At 46.5% G+C, this 25,938-nt stretch overlaps 3 protein-coding genes across 4 annotated transcripts; 1 reads left to right on the top strand and 2 right to left on the bottom strand.

Moving 5' to 3' along the window:
- Window positions 1-655: 655 nt before the first annotated feature.
- carm1 (coactivator-associated arginine methyltransferase 1) lies at window positions 656-12,761 on the bottom strand. The gene is made up of 16 exons (XM_064315752.1): window positions 12,505-12,761; window positions 10,829-10,954; window positions 8,423-8,529; window positions 7,881-7,985; window positions 7,676-7,786; window positions 7,066-7,243; window positions 5,936-6,026; window positions 5,717-5,798; window positions 5,174-5,259; window positions 4,593-4,682; window positions 3,402-3,539; window positions 3,202-3,291; window positions 2,969-3,075; window positions 2,560-2,637; window positions 2,029-2,097; window positions 656-1,868 (listed from the first exon to the last, which is right to left on the bottom strand). The coding sequence occupies exons 1-16, from the start codon at window positions 12,719-12,721 to the stop codon at window positions 1,723-1,725; spliced, it is 1,821 nt and encodes a 606-aa protein (XP_064171822.1). The 5' UTR covers window positions 12,722-12,761; the 3' UTR covers window positions 656-1,722.
- Window positions 12,762-13,322: 561 nt separating this feature from the next.
- On the bottom strand, window positions 13,323-19,960 carry si:dkey-204f11.64 (uncharacterized protein LOC100537752 homolog). 2 transcript variants are annotated; one of them, XM_064315771.1, is made up of 3 exons: window positions 19,775-19,960; window positions 16,405-16,537; window positions 13,323-15,529 (listed from the first exon to the last, which is right to left on the bottom strand). In XM_064315771.1, exons 1-2 carry the CDS (start codon window positions 19,865-19,867, stop codon window positions 16,412-16,414), a joined length of 219 nt encoding a protein of 72 aa, XP_064171841.1. In that variant the 5' UTR covers window positions 19,868-19,960; the 3' UTR covers window positions 13,323-15,529; window positions 16,405-16,411. The 2 variants fall into 2 exon arrangements, with proteins under 2 accessions (XP_064171841.1, XP_064171840.1); XM_064315770.1 differs by having other exon boundaries at window positions 13,323-15,532; window positions 19,775-19,959.
- A 1,879-nt stretch (window positions 19,961-21,839) lies between these two features.
- clpp (caseinolytic mitochondrial matrix peptidase proteolytic subunit) lies at window positions 21,840-25,719 on the top strand. Its single transcript, XM_064315768.1, has 7 exons — window positions 21,840-21,958; window positions 22,597-22,698; window positions 23,312-23,383; window positions 23,902-23,998; window positions 24,224-24,411; window positions 24,703-24,808; window positions 24,929-25,719. The coding sequence occupies exons 1-7, from the start codon at window positions 21,947-21,949 to the stop codon at window positions 25,153-25,155; spliced, it is 804 nt and encodes a 267-aa protein (XP_064171838.1). The 5' UTR covers window positions 21,840-21,946; the 3' UTR covers window positions 25,156-25,719.
- Window positions 25,720-25,938: the final 219 nt, after the last annotated feature.

Raw genomic sequence — 25,938 nt, 5'->3', positions numbered from 1 at the left:
TTCATGCAACAGGCAAGTTAACATCTGTGAGATCTTGACACTTCTGTACCCATTTGAAATAGGATTCAGGTAATAGGCAGGTTAACATCTTGAGTCACTTCTGCACACACCTGTTCTAATGCTACTAAAGAAAGCCTAAGAGCAACCAGTATTTCCATATTTGCTCTTACTGCTGTAATCTAAGTTTCCTGGGGGACATGCGATGGATATTTCAATAACCTTTGGCAGCCTCTTTCCAGAAGGTGGATTACGTGTGTGTGTGTGTGTGCATTACAACCAAAGCAGCGGTGGTTACAATCTGACACTTAAATTACCAATGTAAGCTTTTGGACCCACAATGCAGTGGGGTACTTGTGCAAGTGTCAACACGAGGCTTTGGGTTTGGGGGAATCTCCGCCCACATTTAATTTGCTCCTATTTTTTTTTTTCTTTTTTTTGTGAAAGGAAAAGAAAGACAAATTACTTCTACAAACTAGCAGAAACACCCCCCCCCCCCCATCTTGATAGTTGCTTGATCGAATAAAATGCATTTTGGAGTCCGCATGTCAGACTGGAAGTGATGCACAGGTCCGTTTCACAGTCTGTCTGTTGCTAGGGCAACACTATTGCCTGTTTGGAGAGGAGATGAGGAGCAGGCCTCATGACTCGATGTATGTAAGGGGGTGGGGCAAGGCTGGGGAGGTGAGGGGGTTTGGGTGACGGGAGTTCACTGGCCCTCCTCTCCAATCCGGGGCCAACACACACCAGTTTCACAATCCCAAACACCTAGAGACGCAGGGCGAGTGGGGTGGGGGCGGGGTGGGGGTGTAAACAAATACACTGCTGATGCGAACGGCTCCCCTGCTCACAGACGAAAGTTTCCTATCCAAGCTCCGCCCTTCCTGCAGCATTCACAGCCATTCTTACACATCTTCAGAGTGATTGGCTCAGGAGCCCTTCTGTCGACACAGTCAAAGGTCATTGGCTGACCAGTCCATTGGTCAGGCGGTTCCTATGGTGGAGGTGGGGGTGGAGGCCAGGGGGGGTGGCGTTGGGGTCTTGGACAGAGCTTGGACCAACCGAGCTCTGGTGCAGCTCCTGTACAGTTCTGGTAAGATGGCAGTGACACACATGCCGGCGAGATGCAACTTTGAAAGTCGAAATATCTCCGTCAGGATGGCCGGTGCTTATAAAACCAAGATTGGCATGAAAAAGAAAAAAAGAACACGATAGAAACAAGTAAAACCCAGAAGAACCCCCGCTGATCAGTGTAAATGGTGAGTCCAGAGGTGCAGTTAGAAAGATATGCTTGGATGATATCGCTCCCGCAAGGGGGGAAGGACAGAGTTCAAGGAAGAGGAGAGGGAGGGTGACTGCAGGGGTGTTGGGGAGGAGGAATCAGCGGTTTCTTCTACCCAGGATCTAGAGCAAGACAAAGTCCTTTTGGTGTATCTAGTGTGTGTGTGTGTGTGTGCGTGTGTGCGTAAAGCATTTAAAAACAATGTAAATGAGCCAGCCCTCCAACATAATCTGTTGAACAGCGCTGCCACCTAGCGGCCAGACTGGAAGTGCACAGACTGCAGCAAAATCAGTGGCACATCAAAGTAGGACTGGAAAGATGAAATGGGTTTGGGTGCATGGAGGTGAGGTCAGAGCAAGGGGAGGGGGGTGTGCAGGAGAGAAACGGAAAATGGCAGTTCTGGTTTTGGTTTGCTCGTTCTGGCTGTGGATGGCCTAGAGGCCTTAGCTCCCGTAGTGCATGGTGTTGCTGGGCACAGACATTGGGGAAGCCATGGAGAAGGCAGGGCCCCCCATACTGAACTGGCTATTTGCAGGGTAATAGGTGCTGCTGCTGCTGCCGCCGTGTCCTGATTGGCCAGCAGTGGCTCCTGTGGAGGGAGAGACTGAACTTAAAACAATTTCTAGTGAATTAAAATTGAAATGACCCCCCCCCCCAAACTTTCCCACTTCCTAGAGAGATAGTAACACAGGGTTGTCATCAATTAGCCAAGTATGCACTCCCTACAAAGGCCACATGGGGGTGCTTACCCTGGACTATTCCTGTGCTCATGATTGAGCCCACTCTGGAGGGAGTGTGATTCACAATCCCTGTGTTCACTGGAAAGGGGAAGAGAGCCTGAATCAGTCACACAATCTCTCCCACACAGACACACACACAACTGCATTTCTTTGAGAAACTGTCACTAGGAAAGGATACTTTTAATTGATCACAATTGATCACACAAGATCATGTGTTATCTTTTCCCTCCCACACTGCCTTGTTTTGCTAGACAATGCTGTTTTTAATGTGGTTATGGCCTGAAAAAACTCATCTGCACCGAAAGTAGTGGAAAAAAATGCTATTTCTCTTTTTTACCCTGAGTAATGGTTAGGCCTACTGAAAAACAAGCACTCCGTTACATTTGTACTACTAAGGGCTTCTTAAAAAAACAACAAGTGACCCTGTCTTTCACCCAGTGTCCCTAAGTGCCTAGCTGCCCTAATATTGCACTCAGGCAGTCCAGCTTGTGAGGGCTGATCTCTGCCTGCCTGCCTGTCCGTCCCCGAGCCTCAGCTCACCCAGGGGGATGAGGTTGTTGTGAGAAGCTCCAGAGCCGCCACTGATGACCGTGCTGAGGTCATAGGCCGCAGGCATCCCTGAGAGAGAGAGAGAGAGAGAGAGAGAGAGAGAGAGAGAAATATAATGTCTGTCTCACCACATACCCAGTGTGTATTTTGTGTGTGTGCATGCGCATGTGTGTGTATATATACATATGTGAATGCAAGACTTTGTGCCAATGTGTTTCAGCCTATGCGTGACTGTGCATCTGAAGTGTACTTATGAGCGTGTGCATGTGTGCGCGTATACACACAGGCAGATATGAGAGTTTGTGCCAGTGTGTATGCATGCGAGTGTGTCTGTGTCTGTTTGTGTGTGTGTGTGTGTGTGTGTGCATGCGTGTTTGTGTGCGCGCTCCATGCAGTGTACCTGACATAGGCTGATTCATGTTGTAAGACCCCCCGGTGTTCCACATGCTCTCAGAGGGGGAGGTGTAGTGTGACCCGGGGGGAGGAGCTGGGGTGGCCCCCGTGTACCTGCAACACACACACGCACACATACACACACAGCGCTCACAGCAGCTCTCTACCACCCCCGCTTCTCCCTGAATGGAACAGCCCAAACCTCCATGCACGCAGACTGAACGGGATGTACCAGCTCACCTGAAAAAGGGGTTCTTCAGATCCAAGAGATTGGTGGACTTGGATCCGGTCTGGTCAACTTGAGCAACAATACTGATGTCGTAACTCTGCCTGAAAGGGCGAGACAGAAAGAGACAGATGACATCAGCACACATGCACACGCACGCACGCGACGGATTCAGAGGCGACGCTGAAAGGCGGGGCAGGGAACTCGGGCTGACCTCTTGTTGGCGATGAGCAGGGCTGTTCCTGTCAGCGTGTCCCCCGCCTTGGCGAAGAGGGGCGACTGCAGCAAACAGCGGACCTGGTACCAGTGGGTCAGGGGCTCTGTGGGCGCTGTGGACAGCCACACGGTCGTCCTGCAGGGGGCGGCAGAGCACAGGGAGCGCGTTACACACACCCACAGGGGAACTCCCGCCTGAACCTACTCATGTGCCGAAATTTAACGAAACACGCAGCGCCTGTGTCCTGTACAAACACACCCAGGTGACACGGTGTGATCAGCGGTGCCCCCTGCGCACTTCTGTACCACATTCTGGCCCGACTGTCAGAAACATGAGCAATTAAGACCTCCAAGTGTCGAGGTCACACCTGCCTGGTGCCTGTAAGAACACTTCATAGGTGTACTTACATTATTAAAAAGGCAGAGAAGTAACAGAGGAGGGTGGTACGGAATGCACAGAAATGACGAGAGACCGGACAGACGAGTCTGATCCTAGGCCCCGCCCCTCTACTCCAACCGCCGCCCGTCTATTTACTCTGTAACGTGCGAGGCGAGGGCAAGGCGCGGTTTTCCACACAGTCATTAGGGCCTCCAGCATGCCGGCAGCTCACAGGCCGACCTGTCATCTACAGTAACCTCGTCTGTCCGAACCATCGTTCTGAGATACGACCTGGTCACAGACCTCCAGGAGTCAGTCAGGCCCCCGTGGGACTGAGGGACTGCTTTAAAAAGCCCTCCAATGAAGCAGGGAGAGCCATTCTGTTTGATGACCGGGGCTCCTTCATCTCAGAGCTCAGCGGACCATGGCCCAGCAGTTTCGATAGAGACCCCCGTAAATCACAGAGTGCAACGGTCCAGCAAGTTTGATAGACCTCGCGCTAACCCAGAAGGCCACAGTCCTGTAGGTTTGTTAATTGTCCATTATCTCCAGGTTGGCAAGTTCAATGCACACACGCACACACACACTCACTTTCAACAAAAAACCATCCAAACTCATATGAGTTCCTCCCCTGTGTGACAAACTCATAAATCCCCTACGGAATGGAAATGAAATCCCTTTTAGGAACCTGATCTTTGAGGGCTGGATTTGAGAGGGACGTCATAAACGTGGCCGGCGCGGCCGCAGTGACAGGTCTGAGCGTCACCACGGCAACAGACCGAGGCAGACCGCGTGCGAGCGCGTACTCACGCCGAGCCGATGAAGGCGACGTCGAACCAGAAGGCCAGACCGTGCACCAGGCCGGACTGCACCATGTGGAACTTGAACGGGATCTCTATCCTGAGAGGGAAGGGAAGAAGAGAGGACAAATGAAGAGCAGGAAACAGAGAGGGGGAGCGTGGGAGGGACAGAAGTCTTTCAGCACTCGACAAGTGTGTAAATATTGATGCTTCGATACTTTCACATAATTCATTCATGTGTATTCCTTCACAATCCAAACTACACAAGCAGACACTGAATGACTAAATAGTATTGACTCTCGAGCAAGCTAAGGAACGGCTTTTATGGACAGTTTATCACTACTGAACCCAAAAGGAGATGAATGACAATGACGCGTGAAAACTATCAGTTCATGACGCATTCTGTAGAAGCTCTAAATGTCTGTTATTTTCACATCTAAAGCATTTACATTTGAGCTCTTAAAAATGGTGATGAAAAGACCATCAATTTCCCCTCCTTTAGAAGTATTGACTCAGAGCGGTCTAAGGAGATTCTGCAGAGCCCTGCTGGAAGGCACGTGAGCTCAGAGGCAGAGCCACACACACACACACCTGTACAGGGACTCCTCTTTGGCCTCCAGGAAGTTGACCGTGTACTTGACCGACTTGGCCATCAGGATGCGGATATCAAAGGTGTCCTGTCCCAGAGCAAGAGGCCACAGCAGGAGGAGGGGGACAGAAAGGGAGGGGGGGGGGGTGGAGGGAGACGAGAGAAGAAGGAGATTCAGAAGCAGGGTTAATGTGCGGCCTGGCCAGGGAGCAGAGCAGCCAGCAGCCCCAGTGGGATTCCACCGTACCCCTCACCACAGCTGCTGAGGAACGGGCTTTACACACACCGACACACACACACACACACACACAGCCAGGAGACACACACATCCATGCACACCCTTAAACAAACCCATATGTATGTGTGTTTGAATGTATCTATGTGTGTGAGTGAGTGTGTGTGTGTGTACGTGGGTGTGTGTATACACTGTCACCATGTGTGCACCCAGCAAATCACCCAAAAGGCGCGCACACGCGCACACACGCACACGCACACACACGCTCCCTCCATCCCTCCCGCTCTCATGCAGCTCCGCGGCTCCTCACCACGATTGGCTGGCGGAAATACTCGTCCACAGCGGCTCCTCGCAGAGCGGAGAGGTCCACGCCGTGGAAGGAAGGCTGGTACCTAACAGGGGAGGAGGAGGGAGAGCAATGAAGAGGATTCTATTGGCTTAGAACAGGAATCTCAAACTCACATCCTGGAGGGCTGCTGTGTTTACTGCTGTGTCTACTTCCTGTTTCTGTCCTGCACATGCTCCTCACCAGAAGTTGGCCTTGGTGAACTGCTCCATGTACAGCTGCTCATCAGTGAAGGGGGCCAGGTGAACATCCCCAATGGTGGGGAACAGGTTACCTGGATATAGGGAGGGCAGGTGTGAGGTGGGGTGCGAAATGAGTTTGCTTTTCTAAACAACGTTTACTCTGATAACAACTCTTTACATATCAGCCACCCCACCCAATACAAGTCTTGAAAACAAATATGACCCACAGCTTCACAAACATGTGACTTCTAAAATATAATTCTAGCAGCAGCCCCTTTAAGGCTGCATGTATAAACTTTTCATAGCTGCAAAGCACACTGGCCAGACAGTGCTGATTAAAATTACATTTGGCCATGTAACATGATCATATCCAGAACTGCTTACACACACACACATATATATATATATATATATATATATATACACATACATACGTACACACACGGACACACACACACACAAGGCCTACAAGTATTTTGACACCGCTTCTAATTTGTGGGTTTGGCTACATCAGCCACACGCATTGCTAAAAGGTGTACAAAATCAAACGTACAGCCATGCAATCTCCATAAACAAATATCAAATATTGGCAGTAGAATGGGTCATACTGAACAGCTCAGTGACTTTCGACAAGGCACTCTCATGGGATGCCACCTTTCCAACAAGTCAGTCAGTCAAATTTCTGCCCTGCTAGAGCTGCCCCGGTCATCTGTAAGTGCTGTTACTGTGACGTGTAAACGTCAAGGAGCCACAACTGCACAGCCACAAAGCGGTAGCGCGTAGCGTGTAAAAATCATCAGTGCTTGGTTGCAACACTCACTACCGAGTTCCAGACTGCCTCTGGAAGCAACACCAGCACAAGAACTGTTTCAGGCTGCCTCTCTAAGCAACACCAGCACAAGAACTGTTCCAGGCTGCCTCTCTAAGCAACACCAGCACAAGAACTGTTCCAGGCTGCCTCTCTAAGCAACACCAGCACAAGAACTGTTCCAGGCTGCCTCTCTAAGCAACACCAGCACAAGAACTGTTCTGCGTCACAAGCACAGCTTCCCAACCGTCACGCTATTAAACCATCAGCATCAGCACGACGCAAGGACACGTCGGGGGGTGGGGGGGGGGCTCCTTCCCTACCGCTGGGCTTCAGGAACTTCTTGGCGTGCAGGTAGCTCTCCAGCATGCGCTCGTTAAACAGCATGTAGCCCATGGGCTCGGAGATGATGATGTCCACCTGCTCGGGCAGAGTCACCTCCTCCACCTTCCCCGGGATCACCACCACCCGGTCCGTGAGCCCGTTACTGTTCACCAGGACCTGCGGGGGCACAGGGACGGGAGCTCAGAGGGAGAGTGTGTCCCTACCTGTCTGACTGGGAGGACATTAACTGTGCGCGTACCTGCAGGTCAGGTGACCCGTGCGGTGGGTTTGGGGTTCTGTACATCAGTGATTGGTACCTGGGTGATGACGTGGCTGCAAGCGTGTGCACATACACATGCAGGTGTATGCCTGGGCATGGGGTAACTATTCAACAGTGTGTGTGCATGTTTATACTTGTGTGCGATTATGTGCATGTAAACACACAAGTGTGTGCGAGCGCAATTATACTTGCAACTATACACAGAATACTGTGTGTGCGTACATGCGTATCTCTATATGTGCGTGTGTGTATACGTGCATGGCTCTGTGTGTGCGCGCGCACGTACATGTGTGTGCTTGTGTGTGTGTATATGGATTCGTGTGCACTACCTCTGCATGCTGTGCCATGGTACTGGCCTCCACAGCGTACACCTTCCGAGCTCCAGCTTGAACCGCGAAGAAGGAGAGGATCCCGGACCCGCAGCCAACGTCCAGCACCACCTGAGAGGCACAGAGGGGAGTGAGAGAGGGGCAGATGCCTTCTGATGCCCACTAGAAACAATCTATAATCCACAAGCCTTGTGAGGACCGGCACCTTGTCCTTGAAGTCAACGTGGTTCTGAAGGATGGCCCGCTGGTAGGTCCCGGTCCGAACGTAGTCCTGCATCATGTTCTGCTGCTGGGAGAGGTAGCCGTAGAACTGCGCAGAGAAGGGACAGCAGGAGGTCAGAGATTACAGGGGGGAGGAGGAGTCACATCCAGGGCGAGTCTGTATATCCAGCCCTGTGATCCGTGTGCTGCAACAGATCTGCATGTGCAGCTGTAATACATGTCTGGTATCTGTGTGTGTGTTGGTGTGTGTGTGTGTGTGTGTGAGAGTGTGTGTGTATGTGTGTTTAATGTGTGTATGTGCGTCTGACGTGCGTGCATGTAGTGCTTGTCTGATTTGTGTGAAGTGTATGCGTATTTCATTTGTGTGTGCGTCCGACGTGTGTGTATGCGCTTGGGTATAAAGACTGTCTGATCTGCGTGTGTAGTGAGTGTATTGTGTGTGTATACAGGCTTATGTATGATGCGAGTACAAGGTGCATCTGAAACGTCTGTGGGCCACACGGCTGTGCAGCGGTCGACACTCACCTGGAAGTACTGCACAGCGGAGGACTCCTCCGTCCGCTCGCTGAAGGCCGACCGCTCGCCATTGTGTCCCCGGCAGTTCTTCAGGATGTTGTAGAAGGAGGAGAAATCTGAGGGGGAAAAGCATTACTGCAGACTGGGAGGGGATTCAGAAGGGCTAGCTTAGCAACAGGGGCTGGGCACGCCTCGGAAAGCTTAAGGACTGACTCTGGATAAGAAAACAGTGCACAAGAGTGAGTGAGTGAGGGAGTTAGAGGGAGAGAGAGATACAAGTTGATGGTCAGCAGTAGAAGTACTGTTTTATGGAACAACCTCCCTATGCATGTTTGGGCTCTTTCTGCCTTTAAGAGTAGGCCCAAAACTTGCTTCTTTAGTCAATCCTATATTTAACCATTCCTGTAGTCCTCTATCCTGATAAATGGCCACGTTAAATCACCAAGTTTATCAAGTTAAATGCGGATGTCCGGACTACTGAGAGGGCTGGGCATACTAGTAGTGCTGCCCCTCAAACCAGCAGGTCCAAATGTCCGCTTATCAGCCTAACCCAGGGCATTGCTCTGGGCTATGGCACAAAGGATGGTAGTTTAGCCTAGTCCATGAATGTTTGGTCTGAGCAGTCAGAGTACGGCTCTTGGTAGTGGCTGCCTTAAGTCATTATAGGTTATACACTGGTGGTCGTGGATTCTGTAGTAGCTGGATGGTGCTTCTATCCAACTGTTTATTCTAGGTTTCTGACATAAAGACTACATTCACCAAGTGTGTTGACAATCTTTCTAGTGCCAACCTGATCTTCTCCGCTTCTTTTTCCCTGGGGCCCTCACCCCGAGTTCACCGACTGCTCCAGCCTGTTTCCATTCCCTGAGTTCACAGACTGCTCCAGCCTGTTTCCTTTCCCTGAGTTCACAGACTGCTCCAGCCTGTTTCCTTTCCCTGAGTTCACAGACTGCTCCAGCCTGTTTCCTTTCCCTGAGTTCACAGACTGCTCCAGCCTGTTTCCTTTCCCTGAGTTCACAGACTGCTCCAGCCTGTTTCCTTTCCCTGAGTTCACAGACTGCTCCAGCCTGTTTCCTTTCCCTGAGTTCACAGACTTCTCCAGCCTGTTTCCTTTCCCTGAGTTCACAGACTGCTCCAGCCTGTTTCCTTTCCCTGAGTTCACAGACTGCTCCAGCCTGTTTCCTTTCCCTGAGTTCACAGACTGCTCCAGCCTGTTTCCTTTCTTTGAGTTCACAGACTGCTCCAGCCTGTTTCCTTTCCCTGAGTTCACAGACTGCTCCAGCCTGTTTCCTTTCCCTGAGTTCACAGACTTCTCCAGCCTGTTTCCTTTCCCTGAGTTCACAGACTTCTCCAGCCTGTTTCCTTTCCCTGAGTTCACAGACTGCTCCAGCCTGTTTCCGTTCCCTGAGTTCACAGACTGCTCCAGCCTGTTTCCTTTCCCTGAGTTCACAGACTGCTCCAGCCTGTTTCCTTTCCCTGAGTTCACAGACTGCTCCAGCCTGTTTCCTTTCCCTGAGTTCACAGACTGCTCCAGCCTGTTTCCTTTCCCTGAGTTCACAGACTGCTCCAGCTGTTTCCTTTCCTGAGTTCACAGACTGCTCCAGCCTGTTTCCTTTCCCTGAGTTCACAGACTGCTCCAGCCTGTTTCCTTTCCCTGAGTTCACAGACTGCTCCAGCCTGTTTCCTTTCCCTGAGTTCACAGACTGCTCCAGCCTCTTTCCTTTCCCTGAGTTCACGGGATGGCTCCAGCCCGGTCCCTCACTCCTTGGCCACAGACTGCTGCAGCCCTGTTCCTCCCCTGCTCCATGCCCATGCCTTAACACAGCCTGGAGCTCCAGATGCATCACCCTGCCCCTCTAAACTGCACTGTACCGAACTATACAATTTGGACTTCTACTAGTTAATTATTTGATTGATCCCTTGTTGCATTTCGGTTACATCCATTCTACTGCTACTATACACCAGGCCAGCCAGAGGAAGACGGGTTCCCCATCTATAGCCGGGCTCCTCCCGAGATTTCTTCCCATCAGGGATTTTTTTTCTAGCCTCCGCTTGAGGGTTTATCCCCACAGGGAGTTTTCTGTTTTGTAACCTTATGTGCATGCTACTTGGGGTTTCAGGCCTGGTTTTTGCATGGTTCTTGCTGTTTTTGTCCTTCTCTGCCACTCTGTATAGAGTCTTTGCGACAGTTTTCTGTAAAAAGCGCAATAAAAATAAAACTGATTTGATTTGACAGAAAAAAGCAGAAGAACCCAGGGGTGAGCTGGACACCCAACTTAAGAACAGAAAACTGCTGCACAACAAGTAGGGAGAAACATACAGTGGAACAACAGAGCAAGGATGAAGTACCTTTAGGACTGAACCGCACAGTAGGACAGACAGGCGGAAACAGAGCCAAGATGGAGCCGTAAGTACCTGTAGGAGAGGAGAACTGCAGCAGGACGCTGTTGCAGCCCAGGGTGATGATGAAGGACTGCTTTCCCACGCGGCTGCACTCCGTCTCCTTCGACACTGAGCACTTAAACACACACGTCTCTTCGGCTGTGGGGAGCAGTGCAACGTACATCATTAGACACTGCACACTTAAATCACTGTCTCTCACACATGCACACACACACACACACACCATTCAGACAACACAGTGGAACAAAACATGAGCTGTAGGGGCTGCACATTGGCATACCCTGTTAAAAGTTGGGGGAGCTTATTACATGTTAAACCTGAAAACGTTTCACAGGTTTTGTTTCCAACAGCCGGAGCTGACAAAGTACAGGAAAACTTCTCTAAAGCCACTCGCAAGAGAGCAAAACCTTCCTAGCAACTACACAGCGTCACAGTCCAAGTTAGCAAGCTCAAAGAAACGCAAAAGGCCTTTTTTCCTCGGCTAGCGAGCTAACATGAGTTACAATAAAACATCAATGCGCCATTCGTGGCCAACAAAAGCCGTATCCAGTGTGAGCGGGAGGCCGACCGCAGGAGAGAGGGGGCGGGGGACACACTATTGTTCGCCAAAATCACGGAGAACAAAACTTGTGCAGTTAACTCGTAACTCCAGCATGTTTATCTAGCTTTTTACGTTATTTGTATGTAACGTACCAAGCCAAATAACATAAATAACTAGCTACTAGTGGTAGTTATCACTCCCAGACCATACAGACCGAGTTATAGTTGGCCAATCATAGTAGCAATACAGATAGTCAGCAAGCCATCTGTGCGTTCATCTGTTGTGCCAGAGATGCGCAAGGCAGAAGCTACTTGGTTTTGTATTCCTGCCATTACCGTTAAGCTAGCTAACTACTTTAAGAGCTAACTGGTGACCAACAAATCGAAGGCCCGAAATATCATCGAGTGTATCAACTGACTCATATTACGTGGGCGTATTTTAAACTTAAGTTATTGATGTAGCTAGCTAGTTATTGTTGCAAGTTAGACCTCAAGCCATTCTTCTATACTTTCACACTGGAGTTGCACGGTAACGTTATAAGCCAGCTAGTTATCAGTTAGCTAGCATCCAGTTCCCGTCTTTTCCTGTAAACTCACCAAGTAAAACAGACAATTTAACCATCAGCTATTCCAACAACATTTTCCATTGGCTTTAACAGTACATTCACCAGCCGACGCTGAGTGGCTTTACGCTTCATTATGTTAGCTGCTCAACTTAAAAGGCAACAAAGCAAGCTAACCCAGTAGCTAGACCAAGTTAAACCTATTCAAGTTGTGTATGGTCGACCTCCCGGCTCTTGGCTGTAGATTCTCATTCAATACAAAAACAGAAACGCACAAATAAAACGTGGTGAAATGATTAACGGTATTTCCGGACCCTGAACTCGCGTGTCCCCGCACGCTTTAGGCGAGCTGGTCAGCCCCCAACTTTAAATCAAATCAGAGCAGCTACTAAAGGGAGGTAGGCCCGTTTTTGTAAATCTAACTCAGATTATTAGATCCAGTTAGCACACTGAGCACTTTGAGATGGCTGCTTTTGAAAATAGCCTTCAGTGAGAAGCAGCGGGACGGAGTGGAGATCGTAGCCCAACTCGGGAGCTGTAGGCAGGCCGGATAGAAAAACCTAGAACAGTGCGCCAACTACTCACCGTTAGTGAGGTTAACCAGGGCCGCATCCTGCGTGGTTTTCACCTCCAACCGGAGAGGCTGTTGCTCCGAATGTCGCTGTATATCTCCGTTGGCGTCTCCGATAGAAAGGAGCCGCACGCCGGGGAACACGGACACCGCCATCTTCGGTTGAGGGGAGAGACAACGCTGGACACACGCGTTCACCCTCGCTCTCTCTTTTCTCTTGCGCACACGCATTAACACAAAAACACGCACACACACACACGCGCACACGCATAAAACAGAGCTCCAACTACATTACTGCCATGCTGTGGCCAATCGATGCAACAGCAAGGCACGCCACTCACACTGCCTTCAGGAGTGCGCCCTGTCAACGTGGAATAACGTGTATTGTCCAAGCCTTCTCCAAGGAAAGGGCCTGCGGCTAGTATTTTGCCCAGTTTTCAAAGGGGGCCCCTGAGTAAAATTATGAATAATAACACTTTTAAGCATAAGTTGTTTATTAGTTAATGTTTCAGAAAGTACATTTCAAGATGTTTTTTTTATGTCCGGTCTATTGTTTTTAGTGATAAACTGGCCAGCTATGTACATTCAACAGCTAAATACTTTCCCCACAAATCATCAGGTCACCATGTTGGCAATGTAACTAGCAAGTTATTTTGGCTTGCCAGCAGTCTTCTCTTTACGCATGAAAGATGCACTATTTGGATAAAACATGTAATTACACTAAATGAATCAATATTTGTAATAATTCATTAAAATTCCAAGCGTTAATACCACTGATAATGACAATGAAAGTGAATATGAAAACGATAATGATGGACACAGAGTACCTCAGTCATGAAACAACAATGGTTTTAATAATTGCCACAACCGAACAATATGGAGAGCTTAACATCAACAATACGGGCATTAACAAAAACTTGAGTTAAGGCACAGGAGAGTAACAGCGTTACATCATTTATAAAGGTAACATTTTGGTATTAAATGCTACCCTTTTACACACAGGGCTGATTATAAAACATCATTGACATTTTAAAAATCCTAAAGGGTATTTTTAGAGCCACAGTCCATTTGCTGTTTCGCCTTCTAATTCTTCTTCTCCTACATCCCATAATTTGCTTCAAGGTTAACTGCTGCAATGTAACTACACAGTTTGTTTATGTCCATACCTTCAGGTGTAACCAAAATAATTCAAGGATATAATTTGCTGAAATACCTTCTGTACATGGAGAAGAAATACACTTGTACATATTTACCAAAAACCTTTCTTTACCTTTCAAGTAATACAAATATTGGCACATGAGAGTATGCAAAGCACAATGACAACATCCTGTTGTACACAGAAGCCGTCGATGCACAGAAGAGTGGGAGTGAAGGAGTGAGACTCCTCAAAGGGCCTAAACAGAGCTTAGAATTTCTGATGAACTGAAAAAAAAAACTGAAAAAAGAAGTGGACTCGTCGAAACCTGAGTAATTATGGTGCCGGAGGCAATGGTAAAGAGAAGGACAAGACAAAGCACTGGCACTCACTGAATAACAAAAAAAAAGACAGGGTGGACAAATCTGTCAAACTACCTGAATTCCAAAAGAGCAGGTACAGGGAGAGATAACCATATAGTATAAGCGCGCATGGTATGCACTGTGTGGCAGTGTGCTGCTATGTCGTGCCCGGTCTCTGAATATCTGTGGTAAGTACTGCTGTGTAGTTCACGGGTGAGATACCCGCACGGTCCCAGGCTCTCTATGGTATGTACTGTACGGTATGTGCTGCCGCGTAGCTTTTAGGTGAAGCGCCCACATGGTGTCCATCTGCGTATGGTATGCGCCGCGCAGCTCGAAACCTCGGGCGCCTATAGTGTAGCTTCCTGTGTCTCAGGCGAGGCAGAAAACGGAGCTCTTTATACGCGTACTGTTGGCCTTAATGTTATTCTTTTGTGCATCTCGGTCTCAAACTGCTTATCGAGCAGAACGTTTCCAGCTCTGGTGGATTTCGTACCGTTTTGTCGCTGTGAGAATTTATCCACACGCTCTGCTACTCCTCCTGTCTTAATACAATGAATTATAATTAAAGTTGTAATGGCAGAAGGATAATATGTCCACCTCCAACGTGGGTGCCATTTATTATAGATGCCACTAGTATGAGCTGCAAGACAAATGTTTTTGAACTTGGTTTATGTTGTCTAAAAAAGTCCTATTGCACATCAGTTTTTTATTACTCAACATTTTTTTTTGACGCAAAACAGCTTGTTAATTCTCATAAGAATGGGCTCGTCTCATTCAATACCTGCTTTCTCCTTGTCAAGAGTATTTGGTAAAAGTATATTTTTAAATATCAATGGGAAATAGTATTCTTCATACAAATAGTGTGCTGTTTGTTATGTGAGAGTTTACATGTGTAATTATCAGCAAAGATTTGAAGAATAAAAAGTAGTGTAACACTGGGCCATTGCTGGGTTATTGTGTAAAAAGTGTAAAGATTTGATATTGCATTAACAAGAAGATGGTCTTATGCTCCAAACAGAGCAAGGGAACATTTTAAGGTTCCCTCATAATAGCTCCAGGTTTCCTTACTGACCAAGGTGAAAATCTACTGCAGGTCAGCTGGTACATGGTGCTGACCTACCCCTGAAAGTTACAGTACAGTGCACAGGAAACAAGGGAGAAGTGTCATGGGTCTCTAAAATTCTGTGCGCTAAAGTAACACAGACTTATTCTACTACAGAATGTGCAATTACTTATAATGGACTATAATCCATTTTGACACAATACATATATATTTTCTTATATTCATTATATTTTTTTTGGGTGAGTGCATTGAAGGAGGGGTGAGGTTGGGTGTGGGCGGGTTATTTTGTGAGGGGATCACGGTGAAGTCCACTGACGTTCGGGCAGGCTGTGGAGACTCCTCCCACCGGGGAAGTGCCTTCTTGAGGAGGACGAGAGTGACATGAGGGATGAAAGAGGGGAGGGAGGAAAGAGGGGTGGGAGGGGAGGGAAAAGGGCTGCGAGCCCCGAAGTGTCCCAGGGGTTCACCAGCTTCGCCTGCTGGAAGAGAAACAGAGAACCCACATCAGTGTGCTGCTTCTGTTCACTAGGGCGAGAGCTGCTGTGCAGTATGCTTAGTGCCACAGAGGTGATGCAAAGCTTGACTGCACAGCAGCAACAGGGTGAGAATCAATGAAAGCACAGTCCCGCTCTTAACAGTGATTAAGCTTCCATCACAGCGAATGACTTCATGGATTTGCCATTTAAGAAACGTGCTACTGGAATGAAGGAATTATAACACACTGTAAAAGAAATCAATGATAAAATGTATTTCTTTCAGGAGCAGAATAAGGCTGAAGGTGTGTGCTCATTTTTGACGAGGCTCGCTTTAACAGCCTAGAGAAAACCTGGCTCATTAAAGAAATCATGAACCTGCAGTCGAGAGTGAATAAGGAGACATACAGTAAGTGTGAGTGGAGAGTGACATAAATACAAGTTCAACAAGCGTTAGTTCAAACTTCACATTAAGCTGGGCTGTAGACGACCTTTATGAAGCATGCAGAAAGTGGCACCTTAACGAGCACAACACAACTGCTCCATACAGCATGCATAAGAAATGGCAGAGTCTCCTAGAGTAAAGTTCAACATATTCCCAAAGAAGGCCTAAAGAAATGGCCGAGCTTTCAGACAGGGTAAAGTTCAACGTATATGCAAAGATCGCTAACTAGGCTGCGTAACATAAACCATTCTAAGACGCTGCTGCTGCTCATGATGACTTCATAAAGACGGAATGTCATGTCCATGAAGCCGATAATGTACATCAAAAACAGAAATATGAACAATTCGTGCAGTCTGGTGTCTCTGCAGTGAACATGTGGGTGGGCCCATCACAGTGAGAGAGGGAGACTTTAGCATAGGGGTTGTGCCAGCACCTGTGTGTCAGAAGAGGGAGCAAGATTTCGGCGGCCTGAAGGGGTTGTCGCTGGATGGGACCCCCATTAGCAGCGGGTCCTTGTGTGCGTTCTGCAGACAGTAGGTCTTCAGGTCCGCCGCGGCTTGGGACACCTTGAAAACACACGTTTACACACTGACGGTGAGGGAACCGCGCTGACGATGCACACCGCAAAGCATGCAGGGATGTTTGGGGATCTATGTGCCTCCTCCCTTCAGTCTCAGCACAGTGCTCAGTAGTGTTCAGTTTCAACTTCTGTGTTCAATGAAAAGGGACAAGCCACAGATTGAAACAGCTACCCAACAGAGATACTGCCAGAAGGTTCAAGGACTTTATGTGATGTGCACAGACCTTTGGAGCTGAACGTGTCCTCGTGGGGAAATATCACCGTACCTGGGTCCATTAGAAAACCAGGCACCGGAGGGCAGATTATAACTGTGTAGAAGTGTGTTGTGGGCCGTCTGGGTAATGCAGAGGTATAAGCACCCTACCTACCACCGCACCTGGGTTCAATCCCTGGCAGCGGCACTTCTGGCTTGGTCAGACGTTCCTATGAACACAATTGGCAGTGTTCGCGGGTGGGAAGCCGGTATGAGTCCTGATCGTTGCATTAGCAATTCCTACTGGTTGGTCTGTTGTCCTACTGGCCTGTTCAGGGAGGGCATCTGGGGGAGATAGCGTGAACCTCCGCATGCTCTCCCAGTGAAACCCCTCGCTGTCAGGTGAAAAGAAGCGGCTAGTAACTCCACATGTATCGGAGGAGGCATGTGGCAGTCTACACCCTCCTGACAGTGGATAGCGCATCGACCAGGACTGTGATACACAAGGGGAATTGGTATAAGACTAAATTGGGGAGAAAATGGCAAAAATAAAATAAAAATAAAAGTGTGGTGTGGAAGTGCCATTTTAACTGTAAATTACATTTCAGCGTTTAGCTGATACTCTCATCCACAGCAATTAACACAGATTGCTTTCCTTTTTTACATGCAATCCATTTATACAGCTGGATATTTCATTAAAGCAATTCCAGTTAAGTACCTTGCTCAAGGGTAATGTTAAAGTAGCATCCCAGATGGGAATCAAACCCACAACCGTTGAGTTAGAAGTGCAGTTCCCTAATTGTGCTATGCTGCCACCTAATTAGTATCAGGATTACGACTGGTATGCTTAGAACACCAGCCTCCAAGGCAGTAAGAGATTAGAAATAACTGGACCAAAACACATTTCAGCTTGCCTTTTGGGAATGCTTAAATAAAGCCTTCCATTAACTTCTAATGCTAACAGGATGAGCTTTCTAAGTATAAAAGCTCCATAGTAAAATATACAATTTTTTTTGTAGCACTTTTGTAGCACAAAAGTTTTTTTTTTTTAGCACTTGCAAGCATAATTTGAGGCTGCTTCTTATTTCAGTTAAAATTTGACCCTAACTGTTTATTATATCCAAATGCCCTAAGGAAGTGAGGAGCCAGAGCACAGAAATAAATTTTTTAAATGACAGGAGAGATTTGTGCTGCATACTTTACAAAATGCAGCTACACTGTGGAACTGGGAAGGCTTGCACGTATGTTGCTTGGTGTGTACTGAGTACACCCACGTCACCACACACCTAGATCAAAATGTCATTAATATCTTCACATTTAGGCCTTGTTTGGTGCGTACGGGCTTTCCTGGATTTCACAACAGTCCATAGACAATATGGATTCCCTTTGGTCAGACATATAGGTCATTACAAAGTCATCTGAATGCATCATTTAGCAGGTGCCCTTATTCAGAGCAGATTTCATTTTACATGCTATCCACTTATACAGCAACGTGTGAAGCAAGTCAGGTTAAGTTGTCCACATTCTCAATGGTACAAGAGTAATACCCAGCTGCGGATCACACCAGAAACCATTGCGGCACAAATCCAGATCTCTATTGCACATTTGAAACTACTTTTGAAATGAAAGCTGAGCCATATAAAGAATATGCATTTGGTCTTCACATGTAATAGTGAACTTAACTCATTCTGCTACTGTGTATCACTAAAGATCGAATTTAAAAGGGTCTTGTCACATTTTAGTGATACACGGATTACACGCAGGGTATGTGCCATATTTTGAGTCGTGTATAGATTTGGGATGCAATAAACTCTTCAGATATAAAATTTCACGCCTTGAATGGCCAAATCCACAAAGCCGTGACGGGTTTCACAAAAATCCACGGTCACAATTCCAAGCAATGTTGTTAGATCAAGAATACTGATATTCTCACACTTTACTGTAACGCGGATGCGGGTGCAAATATAACTACATCAAGGCAAAGCATACCACGTAATATTTCCTCATTAGTGTTAAGGCAGACTGGTAAGTGATTTCGTTGTTTCTCAAAGCTCTATATGCTAGTTCATAAATCCCAGTAACATTTAGGCTAGTACTCCTGGCTTCACTTTGGTGGGTCTATTCGGTTGGCTTCTACGTTCTTTAATCTGGATTTCCTCCACAGTTCAGGGAAAAATACCCAGGCTACAATCGTCCACTGTCACATAATCTACAAACTACACAATCAACAAAGAGCCCTACTGTTTGCTGTCGCGCGGAAACAGCGGTAGTCTACAGTAGGCCAGTAGCCTACCTACCAGGAAAATAGAGAGAGAAAAAGATAAAAGTACATCCTCAACCTCAACAGGACGCAAACATGATACACAATGCGACCAATATATATGCGCAATGACAGTAACAGCAACTCCATTTTGGGTGGCACGTACTTTATTATGCTTACACACACACACACACACACACACACATATATATATATATATATATATATCAAGCATAATAAAGCATGTGGTGCTGCTACATTAGGCTACTGTGGCTGTCATACAGACGCAAATGCACAAACACCGAGCATTCAGCCTTCATTTGGATTATAAATTTGGGCCAAACAAAGTTTTCAGAATTCTTCCACTTTTTGTCAAGCGACTGAAAACAGTCCCGCTGTAGACTATAGCGTCAAATAAAGCGAAAATTACTAATCGCAAACACCGTCAACGTAGACTACACAACAACATCATTCTACAAATGTCATTGTGTGCGCCATTCAAGTCATCTGAAACACAGTTCTGTGTAGCGATTATACAGTTAAATAACAAGTCTCACTAAAACAGCTTAACACAGGGCGGTATAAATGAAAAACACAATAAACTATTTAGGCTACTCAAATCCTTAGATTTAGCTAAATTATGACGACAGTGAAGATTTGATTACTTGTTCACCACGGGCTGCTTACAAATGGACGTATCAGACAAGTCCGCAACAGTCACACCCTGTTCCGACATATTTCCTTGTGTTTTCCTGGTTTAAGTATTTTACCTTGATTCTGCGGACACTTGCTTCAAGTCGCAGCTGTTTAACGGCTTTCTGTGCGATTGCCAGGTTACTGTTGCTCGCGCTGTTGTTGGACATGACGGCGAAGGGAAAAGTGTCAGTCCGTGCACTCTGATAACCAAAGTTTCCGTGGGACTCGCTCTGACTCACGCACTCCCCCTCTCTTTCCCTGGACGAAAAGACAGCAGCATTCCTTTTTTCCAAAGCAACTTTTTAATTGGTTGCTGGCCGATAAGTCACGTTTTCCGCCGCATCATTAGCAAACGGTAATATTCTGGAATCACGGTTTCGGACTCAGTGGTAGGACGTTCGCTGGAAATTCGAAGTCGTCTCCTTGACCCAGCGCGGCCAAATCCCTCAAAAAAAGGGAAAACTCCAATATTTCTTAATCCGGGTTGCTAAAAACAAGGCAAACGTATAACTTTGTTAGTTATTCATGCTAATTAATTCAAAATATTAATAACTGTCTGTACTGGGTCTGTATCCGACGTCATCAGGTCATCTGAGCCTGTTTGCCTGCATTTCTAAGTCATACTTGATGTACATGATGGAGATTTCAAGGCCCTGTGCCCCTTTCTGTGCTCTTTCAGCCTTTCTGTGTGGAGTTTGCATGTTCTCCTTGTGTCCTCGTGGGTTTCCTCTGGGGTGCTCCGGTTGCCTCCCACAGTCCAAAGACATGCAGCTAGGCTAATTGGAGATGCTAAATTGTCCATAGGTGTTAGCGTGTGAGTGAATGGTGTGTGTGCCCAGCGATAGATTGGTGGCCCGTCCAGGGTGTATGTCTGCCTCTCTCCCAAATGCACGCTTGGATAGGCTCCAGCACTCCCTGTGACCCTGCCCAGGATAAGCAGGTATAGATAATGGATGGCTGGAGGGATGAGCACATTTTCAGCAGAAAAACTGCAATAATATTAACTAAGGCAGATTTTCATATGGATTGCTGTGGTTCTTTCCAGTAATTAACAGGACTTGTAAATGGATGAAATGTAATCCCATAGTTTTAAAGTAGATTGTGTTTTTTTTCCCCTGGATAGGCTAGAATAGATAGTCACTGCGCTCGGGGAGTATTAGCATATTTTTTACTATTCAGAGGGGACTCAAGGCAATAGTATGTATTTGGCTTAAAAGTAGCCTAGTCTTGTTCATAGACTGCCATTGCCAGAGATAAAGGTTCTAATAGAAAAGTAAGAGTCCAGTAAAATGCTGTATGTCTATCTTTGCTGGAAGTGGTGGAAAACGGACTCCCATTCCCAATTCTGTGGCAGAGAATACATGAAACCACTTTGGCTGCACGTCAGTCTGATTCCACCTTAATTAATTAAGCTATTCCGCATATATGCCTTTCAAATTGATGTGAAGTACTTTGTCGTTTATCCCCATTCTACATTCAAGACCACATCCGGCTGATGTTCACGACTCTGCTGCCTCCTCAAGTGGGAGTCTTGGGTTGTAATTTAACCATTACCACGCGCCTTTCATTTAGCCAGATCATGTGGTTTTCTCTTCCATTTATTTGTCTATTTATAGGAGCCCTGTGAAAATGTCACAAGGTTTTGTGGGTTGCATTCCTGAATGAATTTGTGTTTTGGCACTGTTTAGACATTTTTTACAAAGACCATTGACAAAAACCTATTTCATTCAAATGTCCAATTTATGCATAGGTTATTATTATAAGTATGTTATATACAGGCATGTATATACCAATTCAATTAATAATATGAAAACACAAAATGAAAGTTCACGATTCTTACACGACTGGCACACTACTCCCATCTAGTGTGCAGAAAAGGGATTTCACTAATTTGGCTTCCGTCAACTTGTCACATGACCATGGAGATTTTGGAGAGCAAATAAGATACGCAAGTCGTTACTTTTTCTGCCGCTCAAACTTTAAAATTATACAGATTTTACATAAAACGTCCCCTTATGTCACAAGGGCGAATTATACCCAAATCTAACAAATCATATTTTAGATTACAATCTGACTAAAATTTCTGGACACCGGTCTCCATTGACTTCCGTTGTAACACGTACATCTTGTTAATCCACCCTCCATCTTTGAATGTACTTTGAAAGGTCATAAAGATAAATTCCGGGTAACATGAGGTTAAAGGGTATCGCGCTGCCTTTTGTACAGATCTATGGTACATATTCGCAATGCTCATACGAGTGAGTATTACAGCCAACCTTTTTTCCATAAAAAATGACTTATAAGCGCTTTAAGTTTCAAAATGTCTTTTACATTTCATAGATCGCTAACTGGAAAAACAACTGGACAACATACAGTCCGAATACTTTATCCCAGTGACATGTGCGCACTTGTATTTTACAACATAATTTTGTTGAACAGTTTGAAGTATTGCTTGTGTAACGTAGCGGATCGTTTAACTAGCATGCGTCACCTTGTGAGATTGTGCAATTATTAGCTAGTTAGTTAGCTGTTATTCTATGGATATTTGCTAATTATTCGCTAGTTTTCGCACACTGCTTGAAATCTAGCAATCGAAGAAGTGTAGTTGAAAGACATGGTAAAATGTCTTTATCCGGCTTGGTGAAGCCTTGGGGGTTTCTCGTAGATGTACTGTGGATTGTGCTCCATCAATTGACGTGATGTAGGCTAACGTTCGTATTTATATCTCATTACATGCAAGTCGTTATTGGCTTTGTTCAGAAATCATGACATAGGATGTCATGTCGCTTGGTGGTTTATTTTTGTGAGGAGAGTACCCACAGCACTCTCCGTTATGCCTTATCCCCCCGATTCATACCGCCGTTTCCTCCTGACCTTCACGTTTTGTTTTTTTCAGCGGGTGTTACAGTGTGGGGCGTCGGTGCTGAAGGGAACACGGTCAGTGCACCTCAGCCCCCCATGGCGGAGCCCCCTTATACCCATAGTTGTAGAACAAACGGTAAGTGGTGATTGACGGATCATATTCGGTTATAGGGTCGGTAACGTCTTACAGTTTAACAAATTAGCGATTATTGCCATTTTGTTGAAATATTGTTGATTTATTCATATTTAGCATTATCTATGTGAATTACTGGTTATTATGACAGCACTTCCAGTAGAAAGTCTAACTACAATTGCTTTTATGTTTTAATGTACGGGAGATTTCTGGTGCTGTTTTAATCCAGTGACTTTTGCTTATTAACTTTTTCACCCACTGGCCAGAGTGGCTTGTGGATTCTAAAAATCAACAGCCATTTTCAGCATTTTATCAGCCACATTACTTTTTTTTTTCTTTTTTTTACAAAATAACACAGCCTGATTGGTTAACATTACCTGCCAAAGTGGCTACTAGAGTAGAAAATCTTACCAACCACCAGCAAAATTTTACCAGCATTTGGCTGGAGGCAGGTGCTAATTTCATACCCTGGAACTCTGTGTGAAATAGCAGAGCAGTGACTGAGAATATGCTGTTTCCTTGAGTCAAAATTGTTTAACAAATCTCCACGCCAGCCTATTCAGTATTGAATCATGACATAATGGTGGAATCCGTCTCTCTCTTTCTCTGTTTCCAGGGCCGGGGAGAGAGAGCATATGACATATACTCCAGGTTGCTAAGGGAGAGGATCATTTGTGTAATGGGACCAGTAAGTCTGTTAGCGTATCTATGGAATATAATGGAGCGATTGCCTCTAGAATGTTTATAAACAAGGTGACAAGAATTCAAAAGAGCCCTTACCAGCACAAATGCTTGTTAAGTTGGTGCTGGTGTGATCAGGGGTGCTGTAAAGGGGGGTGCCTACACTTTCCCGAATCTATGAAGGATGTGGCAGTTGGTATTTGTGTTTGGGGAATTTACCACCAGAGACAAAAAAAAGGCCGGGGTGGGGGGCTAAAAAGTTGGGAGTGATCCCTGCAGCACCCTCCCTGTGGTCACACTAAGGGTTTAAAATGTGTGTGTGATCCCTGTGGTGAAGTTTTGGTTTACCCATGCGAAGCGCAGTGGAACAGGAAGTGGAGAAGCTGCTTTTGCTCTGTGTTTCTCTGGTTTAAGTAATCATGGACTTCCCAGCTGTGCTTGAGTTTCGGTTGGTGAGGTGATTCTAAAAGGTCTTCATCTATTGCCCCTCTCCCTCTTTCCCTTGCTATCTTTCTCTTTTCTCAGATCGATGACTCTGTGGCCAGTCTGGTTATAGCTCAGCTGCTTTTTCTGCAGTCAGAGAGTAACAATAAACCGATTCACATGTACATCAACAGCCCAGGTGAGACCGGGTTGGGAGCATGCGGAACACCCTCACTCTTTTGGAGTGAAATTGTGTCGCTAATGCTCCAAATGAGGTTCCTGAACATTTTGCATGTAGGGGAGCATTGTGTTTGTAGGCTAACTGGTATGGATCAGCATGAAGGTTTTGCTGCCCTCCTGGTGGACACTGTGTTTGCGGGGGGGGGGGGAGACCATTTTAACGCTGTCTCTGCCTCTGCCGCAGGGGGTGTGGTGACGGCAGGCTTGGCCATCTACGACACCATGCAGTATATCCTCAATCCCATCTCCACTTGGTGCGTGGGCCAGGCGGCTAGCATGGGCAGCCTGCTGCTGGCTGCAGGGACCCACGGCATGCGCCACTCCCTGCCCAACGCCAGGATCATGGTGCACCAGCCCTCCGGGGGGGCCAGGGTGAGGAGATTGGGGGGGGGGGGGGACTGGAAACTAGCCTTTGAATGCGAGAGAGGATGTAGTTTTGGGCACAAATGGTGCACAAGAAGAAAACTGATTTTGTGGGTTTCAGTAAAATGCACTGATAACTAATCTGCTATGAAGGGATTGTTTTGAATTAATTTGTGATTTATTGTGGCTCTACAATTCCTAGTGAAATGGATCTTGTGCAAACCAGGATATTTAAGTATTTATCCAGTCTGAGAACTCTGGGTAAAAGTAAACCATTTAAACGTTGCATTTTGCATCCAGGGTCAAGCTACAGACATTGCTATTCAAGCTGAGGAGATCCTTAAACTGAAGAGGCAGATAAACAACATCTACAGCAAACACACCGGGCAGCCCATTGAAACTATAGGTAATGCACTACTGTTTGTGAGAGCGGGTAAAAAAGGAAATTGCATGTAAAATTGGTGTTGAAGTACACAGTTGGCAGTTTATAATTCCGTTTTTTTTTTTTTCCTGTCCTGGTCACCAGAGGGTGTAATGGAACGAGATCGCTACATGGGCCCCATGGAAGCCCAGGATTTTGGGATCATCGACCGGGTGTTGGTTCACCCTCCTCAGGCTGGCCAGGATGAGCCCGAACTCGTGCAGAAAGACCCTCCCGTGGCCACCAGCCCCTCTCCCGCCTCTGAACCCCTGACCCCTGAACAGGGATCCCCAAGGGCCAATCCCCCTTCCTCATACAGGCCTGAGCCCTGAACCCTGAACCACAACCCAAAACCAATCCTGTACCCCTCACACTGACAAGACTGTCTGGGAACAAAGCTTCAATTTTTCAGATAAAAACTCAAATATATTCTGTCGTTGGTTTGATACGATCATTACCTGTAAAATCTCTTGACACTGGTATTCGGTTTTCAGACTTCGGTGCTCAACCCTGCTCAAAGCGTTGGTTCCCAGCTGGAATCGGTGACCCTTGTCTTAGCATTCTTACGCAATGTCCAGGAGACTAAAGTCCAGAATATCAGCTCAGTTGTACCCTGCAAAAGTCTGTCAAACTGGGTAATTTTGGATACTAATGGAGCTTCCAGAGGAAGTTCACTAGTTTTTAGCAGATTAATAGCATTGCATACTGCAATATGTGAACCTTCATGATCCACACAGAAAGGACAGCACACGTGTAATGTGCGCATTGGTTACAACAGCAAAGTTGTAATCAATTATAAAGTGCAGTTTTAACTGTGAATTTGTCTAGTCACATTTGGTGTTTTTTGAATAACTTCTGGTTGGGGAAATGGAATTAAAAGATTCACCTCATTAAAACTTTGGCATTTTCATTTCACGTTTGTAAAGCATTTGTAAAGTCTTGGGACTTGACCCCTGGCCCCATCTTACTTCAGATGCTCATTTTATGCCGTCACTTCCCAGACAGATTGGACAGAGACCATTGCAGGTGCAGAAACTCACACAACAAGTGATGAGCAAAGGGAGACTTGGACATGAATCAGGAAGCTGTTGGTAAGACAGCAGTCCAAAGGGATG

The sequence above is a fragment of the Anguilla rostrata genome, chromosome 17 (genome assembly GCF_018555375.3).
Source record: "Anguilla rostrata isolate EN2019 chromosome 17, ASM1855537v3, whole genome shotgun sequence".
Classification (NCBI taxonomy): domain Eukaryota; kingdom Metazoa; phylum Chordata; class Actinopteri; order Anguilliformes; family Anguillidae; genus Anguilla; species Anguilla rostrata.
Note: the sequence above shows the minus strand (reverse complement) of the source record. Positions and strands in the feature narration are given on the sequence as shown.